Source organism: Bufo gargarizans, chromosome 4, assembly GCF_014858855.1.
Source record: "Bufo gargarizans isolate SCDJY-AF-19 chromosome 4, ASM1485885v1, whole genome shotgun sequence".
Classification (NCBI taxonomy): Eukaryota; Metazoa; Chordata; class Amphibia; order Anura; family Bufonidae; genus Bufo; species Bufo gargarizans.
The window spans coordinates 268091444-268102074 of NC_058083.1; the positions used below are offsets into that span (position 1 = coordinate 268091444).

Genomic DNA, 10631 nt, shown 5'->3' on the forward strand with positions numbered 1-10631 from the left:
ATGAGACAGTAGATATGTATAGGTGATATATTAGACAGTAGATATGGTTAGATGATAGATTAGACAGTAGATATGGATAGGTGACAGATTAGACAGTAGATATGGATAGGTAATAGATTAGACAGTAGATATGGTTAGATGATAGATTAGACAGTAGATATGGTTAGATGATAGATTAGACAGTAGATATGGATAGGTGATAGATGAGACAGTAGATATGGATAGTTGATAGATTAGACAGTAGATATGGTTAGATGATAGATTAGACAGTAGATATGGATAGGTGACAGATTAGACAGTAGATATGGATAGGTAATAGGTTAGACAGTAGATATGGATAGATGATAGATTCGACAGTAGATATGGTTAGATGATAGATGAGACAGTAGATATGGATAGGTGATAGATTAGACAGTAGATATGGTTAGATGATAGATGAGACAGTAGATATGGATAGGTGATAGATTAGACAGTAGATATGGTTAGATGATAGATGAGACAGTAGATATGTATAGGTGATAGATTAGACAGTAGATATGGTTAGATGATAGATTAGACAGTAGATATGGATAGGTGACAGATTAGACAGTAGATATGGATAGGTAATAGATTAGACAGTAGATATGGTTAGATGATAGATTAGACAGTAGATATGGTTAGATGATAGATTAGACAGTAGATATGGATAGGTGATAGATGAGACAGTAGATATGGATAGTTGATAGATTAGACAGTAGATATGGTTAGATGATATATTAGACAGTAGATATGGATAGGTGATAGATTAGACAGTAGATATGGATAGGTGATAGATTAGACAGTAGATATGGTTAGATGATAGATTAGACAGTAGATATGGATAGGTGATAGATTAAACAGTAGATATGGATAGGTGATAGATTAGATAGTAGATATGGATCGGTGATAGATTAGACAGTAGATATGGATAGGAGATAGATTAGACAGTAGATATGGATAGGTGATAGATTAGACAGTAGATATGGATAGGTGATAGATTAGACAGTAGATATGGTTAGATGATAGATTAGACAGTAGATATGGATAGGTGATAGATTAGACAGTAGATATGGATAGGTGATAGATTAGATAGTAGATATGGATCGGTGATAGATTAGACAGTAGATATGGATAGGAGATAGATTAGACAGTAGCTATGGATAGGTGATAGATTAGACAGTAGCTATGGATAGGTGATAGATGATATATGTATAGGAGATATATGAGATATGTATAGACTGGATAGCAGACATGTACCACTATAGCAGGGCATACTGCACCAGGCACTGGACATAAAGGAGGTCAGACAGGAGCTAAACCTGAGTGCCCTGTCAGTCACCTGTCACTTATGTATACACAGAGGTCAGGGGGTGGACGGGTGATATGTGTGCTGTGGATCTCATCATAGACCAGTGTGATGACAGGGCTGTCCTGTCCGTGGACCTGTGGAGGTGTCATTCACACGTCCTTGTCACATCTCTCCCCTGACCATTTGGGCTCTTGCACGAGTCTAGGCACTGAGTGGTGACGACCTGCTGCCCCCTCTGGTCAGCTCTGGGCTTCTCATCACCACTTAGGTAAATAATGGGCAGGGCCAGGCCAGGCTATAGAAGCTGCCCGGGTGAGAAGCTGATCCCAGAGCGTTTTGTGGTGCACTGTGGAGATGGAGCAGACCTTGGTGAGGGAGCAGGCTGGGACTGAAGACTGCATGGACTGTCTAAGCTGCAGACGTCTCAGGAGAAGAAGAGATTACCACACTGGATGTACTGGTGTCATCAGGGGGGCAGAACTCAGGTATGGACTCCTTCAGACTTGCGGTTCAACTTTATACAATGTATTGTTTTCTGTTATCAGCCATTTCAGGCAGGTAATAGACTAACTGAAGAAAAATGTCTGCCCCTCACCACAAGGCATCAATATTAGCAACTAGTGTCCTAATGGTTCGCTGTATGGATGATGAGAGTTACCATCTCACCTCATGTCCAGTAGCATGTGTGTCAGGAGCTGGGGATGGGGGTCATTTTATTATATGACCTGACTGCTGGACATCAGTGACCTTTATCCTATTGTTTATACAGTCATTATTAAATATAATGTTACTACAGTGAAATTGCTTTATATTCAGACATTCTGATGACTGGGCATATTTTGAAATATATCTGTCCAACTAGATCTCATCATGTGCCATTTAAAGGGGCTGTCTCTGATGGCATATCGCTAGGATATGCCACCCATGTCAGATAGGTGTGAGATTTAACTCTGCATCCCACCTCCTACCTCTAGAACAGGCCCCCAAAGTGAAGGAGAGCACACCGCAGATGCACGGCCGCCCTCTGGTTATGTCTGGCAACCCCATAATGGTGAACAGAGAGGGGGCTGCGCTTGGGCAGTGTGCTCTCCATTCTCCACTATGGATCTTCCAAAAATACCCAAGCGTGCTTGTTTTACCATTTTTATGAACTCCCATAACAATGAAAGGAGAGCACTCTTTGCATGCGGAGTGTGCTCTTCTTCCCTTTGGGGGCCCCGTTCTAGAGATATACCATCAGTTTATGGGATGACACAACCCCTTTAATGCTGTAGTAAAGCCATGTATTGTACATGCACTGTTGTACATTATATTGGTCTGTACCTTAAGGCTGGATCAGGAGTACTACTTCTTCTAATGGAGATTGTAGTAGGTGTAGGATTCAGTTTTTGGAGCCAAAACCAGGATTGGAGTAAAAGAAAGGAGTCAGGTAGTATCTGTACTTAATATTTACTTTCCCTTTATGATCCACACATGGTTTTGCCTTCAAAAACTGCTTCAGAAAACCTAATTATGTATGGTCAGATGATGCGGCTGGTCCTGTGGCCAAGCCATGCCCCCCTCAGCAAGCCAGTGGCACAAAATTGTGCAGTCATTTGCTACCACGAGTGGGTGGCATGGACGAAGGCAGCCAGCTGAGGTACCTGGCCGTACCTTAAAGAGGTCTTTCTGGTTATTGATATTGATGACCTGTTTTCAGTATTGCTCATCAATATCAGATTGATGGGGCCTGACACCACGCATCCCCAACAATTTGCTTTGGTTGTAGATATAGCTTTAGGGGTATTTCACAAAACTGTGTTTGATCTGGACTTGTATTAAGAAGTAATATATAAGAGAAATGTATTGAGCTTTTTTTAACATTTTCCTTCCTTACCAGATGGTTTAACATTTAAAAAAAAGGCTTGATGTCACTGTACTGCTGCCTTCAATGAACTATTAAAACCTCTTCTGATATTCTCCATATGTGTACAGCAGCACTTTCACCTGTTACATCTGTTACTTCTTCTTTAAGCAACATGGTCATGCATCTTCTTGATATAAGCTGTCCATAAACCAAAAGCTTGATACCACTTTTAATTTATCCATTTGTAAATTGCAGGCCTCGTGGATTATTTTGGAGACCATGGACTCAAAGTAGCTCCAGAAAATTGCTGTCACAAAGCTTGGTAAGTATAACAACCTTCAGTCAAACAATGGACCATATGCTCTTATTCCAGGCTATAAACTAGTACAAAATAATAGGATATTCCCATTGTCATAACGTACGCTGTGTACATACTGGTTGACATGAGAGTGGAGCTAAATGGTTAGAAAGTACATTGCTTTATATTCAAGTATTTTTTTTACTGCTTTAAACATGACTAAACTGCATTGTCCTTTGTGTCACTGCAGTTTAGCTTTATCTATTGTTTTAGTTTAGATTTTTATTGTTTTATATAAAAATTTATGGTCATATACACAGTCTAGTCACATTATTATGACCACTAGCTAATAATAATAAATAATAACATTTATTTATATAGCGCCACCATATTCCGCAGCACTTTACAAGTTCATAGGGTTCATATACAAAACAAAAATAACTGGATAATATGCAACTGAAACACTAGGAGTCAGGGCCCTGCTCGCAAGAGCTTACAATCTATGAGAAATTGGGGGTGACACATAAGGTAGTTGATTGTGATAAGTAGGATTCAAGCCATTATTGAACTGACAGGAGTGGTGCCAGCCGATCTGCTTCGGGTTTGGTACTACTAAAGGATCGAGTTTATGCCAGAGGAGTTGGTGGAGGAGAGGTTTAGTCGGGGAATAGTCAGTTTAGGTAGCATGATAAGCATGCCTCTAAAGGATGTGTTTTTAAGGCACTTCTGAAGGTGAAGTTGTGAATTGACCTAATATTCCGGGGCAGAGTATTCCAGAGAGTAGGTGCAGCTCGAGAAAAGTCTTAAAGACGAGAGTGAGAGGTACGAATTATGGAGGTTATTAATCTTAGGTCGCTAACAGAACGGACAGCACAAGTAGGGTGGTAAATGGAGATGAGGGAGGGGATATATGGAGGTGCGGCACTGTGGAGAGCTTTGTGGGTGAGAAATTTGAACTGTATTCTGTGGTGGATGGGCAACCAGTGAAGTGACTGGCACAGACTAGCAGCATCAGTGTAGCAGTTGGATGGATAGATGAGCATGGCTGCAGCATTTAGGACAGACTGAAGGGGGGAGAGTTTAGTGAGAGGGAGACTGATTAGTAATGTGTTGCAGTAGTCAAGACAAGAATGAATCAAGGCAACAACAAGAGTTTTTGCCGTTTCCACCGTAAGAAAAGGGCAGATTCTGGCTTATAGCTAATATCCAGAGTAACCGCCATGTACAACATGGACAGCATGACGGGCTGGAAGTGATTGGTAGGTTGTCATAGGTATCTGACTGCTGAGTGCGTGAGGGAGGATCCATAGAGTGAACATAACGATCGTGGGGGTCCCACAGAGGCTCAGTTGGGTTCAAGTCTGAGGATCAAGTTCAAGTCTTAGTTCAAGTCTTGGTCATGCGCTTCCTCCAAATATTTAGGGACATTTCTACCCTTGTGAAAAGTTGCATTGTCTTGCTGGAAGATACCATCTGCCCCAGAGAAGGGAATTTGCATGGATGGGTGTACATGATCTGCAAGGATGGATTCATCCACAAATCGGTTGAGAGTGCCTTCCATATGGATGAGTGGATCCAGAGGATGCCATGAAAACATTCCCCAGACCATAGCACTGCCACCACCAGCTTGTGTTCTTCCAGCAATGGTTGCAGGGTGTTTGTTCTCTGATGTTTCTCATCTGACACTCCAACATCCATCCATTTGCTGAAGCAGAAAAAGTGACTCATCAGAGAAGACAACCCTTTCCCAATCAGTGGAGGTCCAATTCCGATACTGACTCAAAAATTTAAGCCTTGTCTGCCAATGCAACTTCATTAGCAGAAGTTAAGTGATTATCCATCATCTTCGGAGCCCAATATGCAGTAGGGTTTGCTGAACTGTTGTTGTCTGCAGACAACCTATCATACACCTTATATACCCACCAAGCCACTCATGACATGTTACTTTCTTCATGACCCACGCTCTGCCGAAGGAAGTCGTTATAATAATGTGACTCGACTGTGCATATAGTAACAAAGTCTCATTTTGTTGTTATGATCTAAACTGTGACTACATATTGACCACAGTGTAGTCATACTGCCAATCTATGATCCCACTAACCTTTATATCCTGCGGAATATTGATTGATTTTTCTTATGAGTCAGTTTATGAACTGTTTCTATGGTTCGGAAATCAGTATAACATGCAACACATTGTTTGACCTTTCTCAAACCATGCTGAGATGGGAATGAAAGGTGCTCTGATGTAGAAAACAGCTTGTACTGATTATAACATGATCTTTTCTTTATTCTAGCCATATGCCAAAGGCCTGTGTGAAAATCGTCAAGCTGGACAGAAGCCTGTAGACTACAACCACCCAGTGAGGTAAGATGCGTTACTGTGAAAGGGTGAAAACAGATGTTGAGACAAGGCACATTTTTACGTGTGGACAGTAGCTGGAAGACATGTTCATTCTTTGTGCAAATAGAAGTCCTCATATGTTCCTAGAATATTTTATGATGTATGGATTTCAATACAAATTATTAATTTGATTTTTGATGCGTTTCTAGTTAAAGAGTTGGTTGCTTATTTTACGTATTTTAATTAACATGCTGCAAACAACCATGCATCAATTTACTAATATAATGTCTAACCAGTTCAGTATCAGTCTCTTACAGTCAGAAGCCCCTTTGCCAGTAAAGCCTTCTGCACTATTTTCTAGTCACATTAGATAAAAAGTGGAAAGCTACCAACCTCTTTTGTAGCATCATCACGTTATGTATTCTTAAAGGGAACCTGTCATGTGGATATTTGATTATAATCTAACTAATTATATACAATCATTAACTACTAAAAAGTGCCTTAGATGTATTCACTTACTGGTGTGACAGATGGTTACCTCATAATATACACACAAAGATGCCGCATGCCACATGCTAATGAGCTGATTCGAGTCCGGCGTGATGTCATTGAGTCCAGCGTATATTTAATTCAGAGCTATAGCCACTCCCCTGCCCACCTGCTGCTGATTCATATGGAAACAAACTGTCACTCAGCAGCAGGTGGGCGGGGAGAGTCAGGAGCTCATAAATATTCAGGACTCCTCATTATCAGCTGGAGCTTTTCAATACAAGATGTTGGCAGATTGACTGGGTCAATTAAAGAAAGTGACCCAGCATTTTGATAAGACAATCAGTCACTTATTTATGTTGCCCTTAGTTAGGACACCATAAAACTGGCGACAGGTTCCCTTTAAGTCCAGTGGCGACTCTAGGAACAATATATAGGGGGGGCACAAAGATACCACAGTCAAAAATGGGGGGCAAAAAACAAAATAAGTATATATAAATAAGATTACAAAATACGAGAGAATTGCAGTATGCAGGGATACATTTATAATAAAGCAATTTACTTACAAAAGAAGCTATTCAGTCGTCTGCTGTGCTGTCCTCTGCTTGCTTCCGTGGATTCTTTCCCCTTCTTTCTGTCTCTCGTCAGTGCGCAGGCGCAGTGTTATGGTGGATCTGTGGAAGACACACTGTTATGGGGGCATCTGTGGATGACAGATTATGCCTCTCATTAGCCCCCATATCAGCCCTTATGCCTCATTAGCCCCCATATCAGCCCTTATGCCTCATTAGCCCCCATTATTCCTCTTATTAGCCCCCATTATTCCTCTTATTACCCCCCATAATGCCTCATTTGCCCCCATTATGCCTCATTAGCCCTATTGTAAGCCATTATGCCCACATTATGCCTCTTATTAGCCCCATATGTCTAATTAGCTCCCATATGCCTAATAAGCCCCCATTATGCCTCTTATTAGCCCCCATATGCCTCATTGGCCCCAATATGCCTCATTAGCCCCCATATGCCTCCAATTAGCCCCCATATGCCTCCAATTAGCCCCATATGCCTCCAATTAGCCCCCATATGCCTCCTATTAGCCCCCATATGCCTCCAATTAGCCCCCATTATGCCTCTTATTAGCCCCCATATGCCTCATTAGCCCCCATATGCCTTATTAGCCCCTATATGCCTCCAATTAGCTCCCATATCCCTCCAATTAGCCCCATAGCCCATATGCCTCCAAATACCCCCATATGCCTCCAATTAGCCCCCATAGCCCCCATATGCCTCCAATTACCCTCCAATTAGCCCCCATTATGCCTCTTATTAGCCCCCATATGCCTCATTAGCCCCCATATGCCTTATTAGCCCCGATATGCCTCCAATTAGCCCCCATATGCCTCCAATTAGCCCCATAGCCCCATATGCCTCCAATTAGCCCCATATGCCTCCAATTAGCCCCCATATGCCTCCTATTAGCCTTCATATGCCTCCAAATACCCCCATATGTCTCCAAATACCCCCATATGCCTCCAATTAGCCCCCATAGCCCCCATATGCCTCCAATTAGCCCCATATGCCTCCAATTAGCCCCCATATGCCTCCTATTAGCCCTCATATGCCTCCTATTAGCCCCCATATGCCTCCAAATACCCCCATATGCCTCCAATTAGCCCCCATATGCCTCCAATTAGACCCCATATGCCTCCAATTAGCACCCACAATGCCCCCAGCAGCCACATTTTTTATAAAATAAAATAAACACTTACCTCTCCTGCTCCTGGACGGACGCCGCCTGCAATGTTCTCCCTCCTCAGTCGACTGTGCTCTAATTGCTTCCCCTCACCCCCCTATAGCGACGCCACTACTTAAGTCTGTATTACATCTGCCGATTTTTCGGCAGATTATCGCTAACAAGTGTTCATATGAGCACAAGATGATCGCATCTGACTGCTCATATGAATGCTCTGTAGCAATCATCTTGCAGTGTAATATTGCCGCCAATTGCATTCATTGGCAATTGTGATTTTTAAGCACGCTTAAAAATCCTTTGCTGGTGGCAGATCGCGCTGTCTAATTACGATCTGCTGCCGGTAAACCACTATACAGCATGGGGACGAGGGATGGCATTAGCGATCGAACCTCCCCATGCTGCGGAGGAGATCTCTGCTTGTAATAGCAGCGGTCTCCTCCACTAGCGAGCAGGCGATTGCCAGAGTGAACACTTCCCTCCTGACAACCGCTTGGTCAGTCGGCCTGTGTAATACAAGATTTACTTGCTGACTGCCCAGTGATAATTGGACTTTGTAATTTAATCTGTTAATGACCAGGTCTTAAAAGACCTTAATCAGCAAACACTTTTTCGTGATTTAACATATGTGGTGGTTTAACAGTCTTAACTTTTTTATTTGTTGGCTATCAAAATCATTTTTGCTACTTTTTTTTTAACTTGACACCTAGGGCTCTTTATTAATATGTTTTTTAGAGTTTTTTTTTTCTTTTTTAGTTTTTATTTAGTAGTTTTGTTAGTTTTAGTTGTTTTCGGACTATAGCCTTTTATCTTTTAAAATTTGCAGTGGAGCTCCAGTTACAGGGGAAAATAGCGCCCTGTGGGGGCATTCTACACAGGAAGAGCTGATCAGGGTCTGCTGTACCCGAGACAACTGGCGATCACATGATTGCCAGGTCCAATAGAGGAAATGACATAGTCTCCTCCTCTGTTCACTGCATAGCACTCACTGAGCGCCATGCACCGAGCACAGGAGAAGGCAATAAATCAGTTCTTTGGGAATCCATTCTGCTCCTGCTAGATTTCAGGTGCAGGAATTTTAATCCTGTGCTGTATATGCACAGCGCTCTGGATTAATGCCCAGCTCCAAGTGCCATACATACGCGCTTGGTCGTACGGGAGTTAAAAGCCTGTTTCTATGGGCTACAATGGAGACTTTCTGCACATAAAGTAAGCAAGTTGCCTCCCAGCTCTAGATACTCACTGATTATAATGGTCCTGTGCCCCCATTAGCTGTAAGATCCCACAGATCAATAAATATGTATTAATGATGGGAAACCCCATTACATACTTATTCAACTGAAAAATACTTATCCTATATATTTTTCTGGAGATGTTTAGTTAAAAAATGCATGTTTTAATCCTTTATGTACTTACTGATGGCACGATATATATGTGTTATTGTTTTCTTCTGGCCACCGTACTAACTTGCAAATTTATATTCTTTTCTTATCTTGTAGATTATTTTGGCCCAGATCTAAGCCACTAGATCTCATGTATGTGGAAGCAGATGACTTATTAAAAAGTTTTCCTGTCCAGGCCACGTTATCCTTCTATGACTCTGAATCAGACACAGACAATGATGAAGAAAACAGTGAAGAGGAGCATGATTCTGGATTTGAATCAGAGTGATAACGGTGTACATATATTACCTATAAACTTCATCTTTCGACTATAGAAAATTGATCATCACCATATGGAATTCTAAGTTGAACGAGGGGATTCCTTCTTCAGGATTCTCATCTCTTGTCCAGAGTGGAAAGCAGTTACAAAGAACATCTCTCACCCTGGAGGTCTTTTTTTGTCCTATATTACACAGGGGGCCTGTTAATCTGAATGTGCACTGTGTAATGCTTATTTTTCCCTGTGATGGTGCTGTATGGAGTTTCCCAACAAATAACAGTGGACACTGTGGGTCCTAGCAAGGAGAAATTTCGTGATCGGCTAGGGACCATCCTGACAAGTATGGAGTGTCCAAAGTGAAGAACCCATTCAAGTTATACCCACTTGGAGATGGACATTTTGAGGACAGTCCTTCTTTTCCAGCCTATCATCCAATGGACAGTCAGTGATGTTAATAGCAACCCATATTTTTTTTTAATTAAGCTGCTGCCACTGTTTCAGTGCCATGCAGACGGTAGCTAAATAGAAAGATGTGATACTGCGAGGAGTAAAACCTGTACAGAATGTAGCAGGGAAAGTGGAAATGAGGATGATAGGGTAGGCAAAACTGAGGATCAAAGATGGCATAAAGTGTAATAATGCCATGTACGACTTAGGCTATGTTCACTTGTGCGTCGGGAGCTCCATCGTAGATTCTGTAAAAAATCTGAGATAAAATAGCACAGCGCACTGCATTATTTTGTCCAGTAAAACGTCAGGTTTTGTAACGGACACCTGACGGATCCCATTATAGTCAATAAGGTCAGTCAGGCGCCATTTGTTATTTGAAATATCTGAAGTTTCTGTTATTTTCATAGTTCTGCTCCTGTAATGGAGCAGAACAATATAAATTGAAGTTCTGGTATAAATTCATAGTAG

The 10631-nt window shown here is 41.7% G+C and overlaps 1 protein-coding gene across 1 annotated transcript; it reads left to right on the plus strand.

Annotated features, from left to right (window-relative positions):
- Positions 1-2943: 2943 nt before the first annotated feature.
- Positions 2944-9722, plus strand: RIPPLY2 (ripply transcriptional repressor 2). The gene is made up of 4 exons (XM_044291130.1): positions 2944-2966; positions 3429-3495; positions 5766-5836; positions 9551-9722. The coding sequence occupies exons 1-4, from the start codon at positions 2944-2946 to the stop codon at positions 9720-9722; spliced, it is 333 nt and encodes a 110-aa protein (XP_044147065.1).
- Positions 9723-10631: the final 909 nt, after the last annotated feature.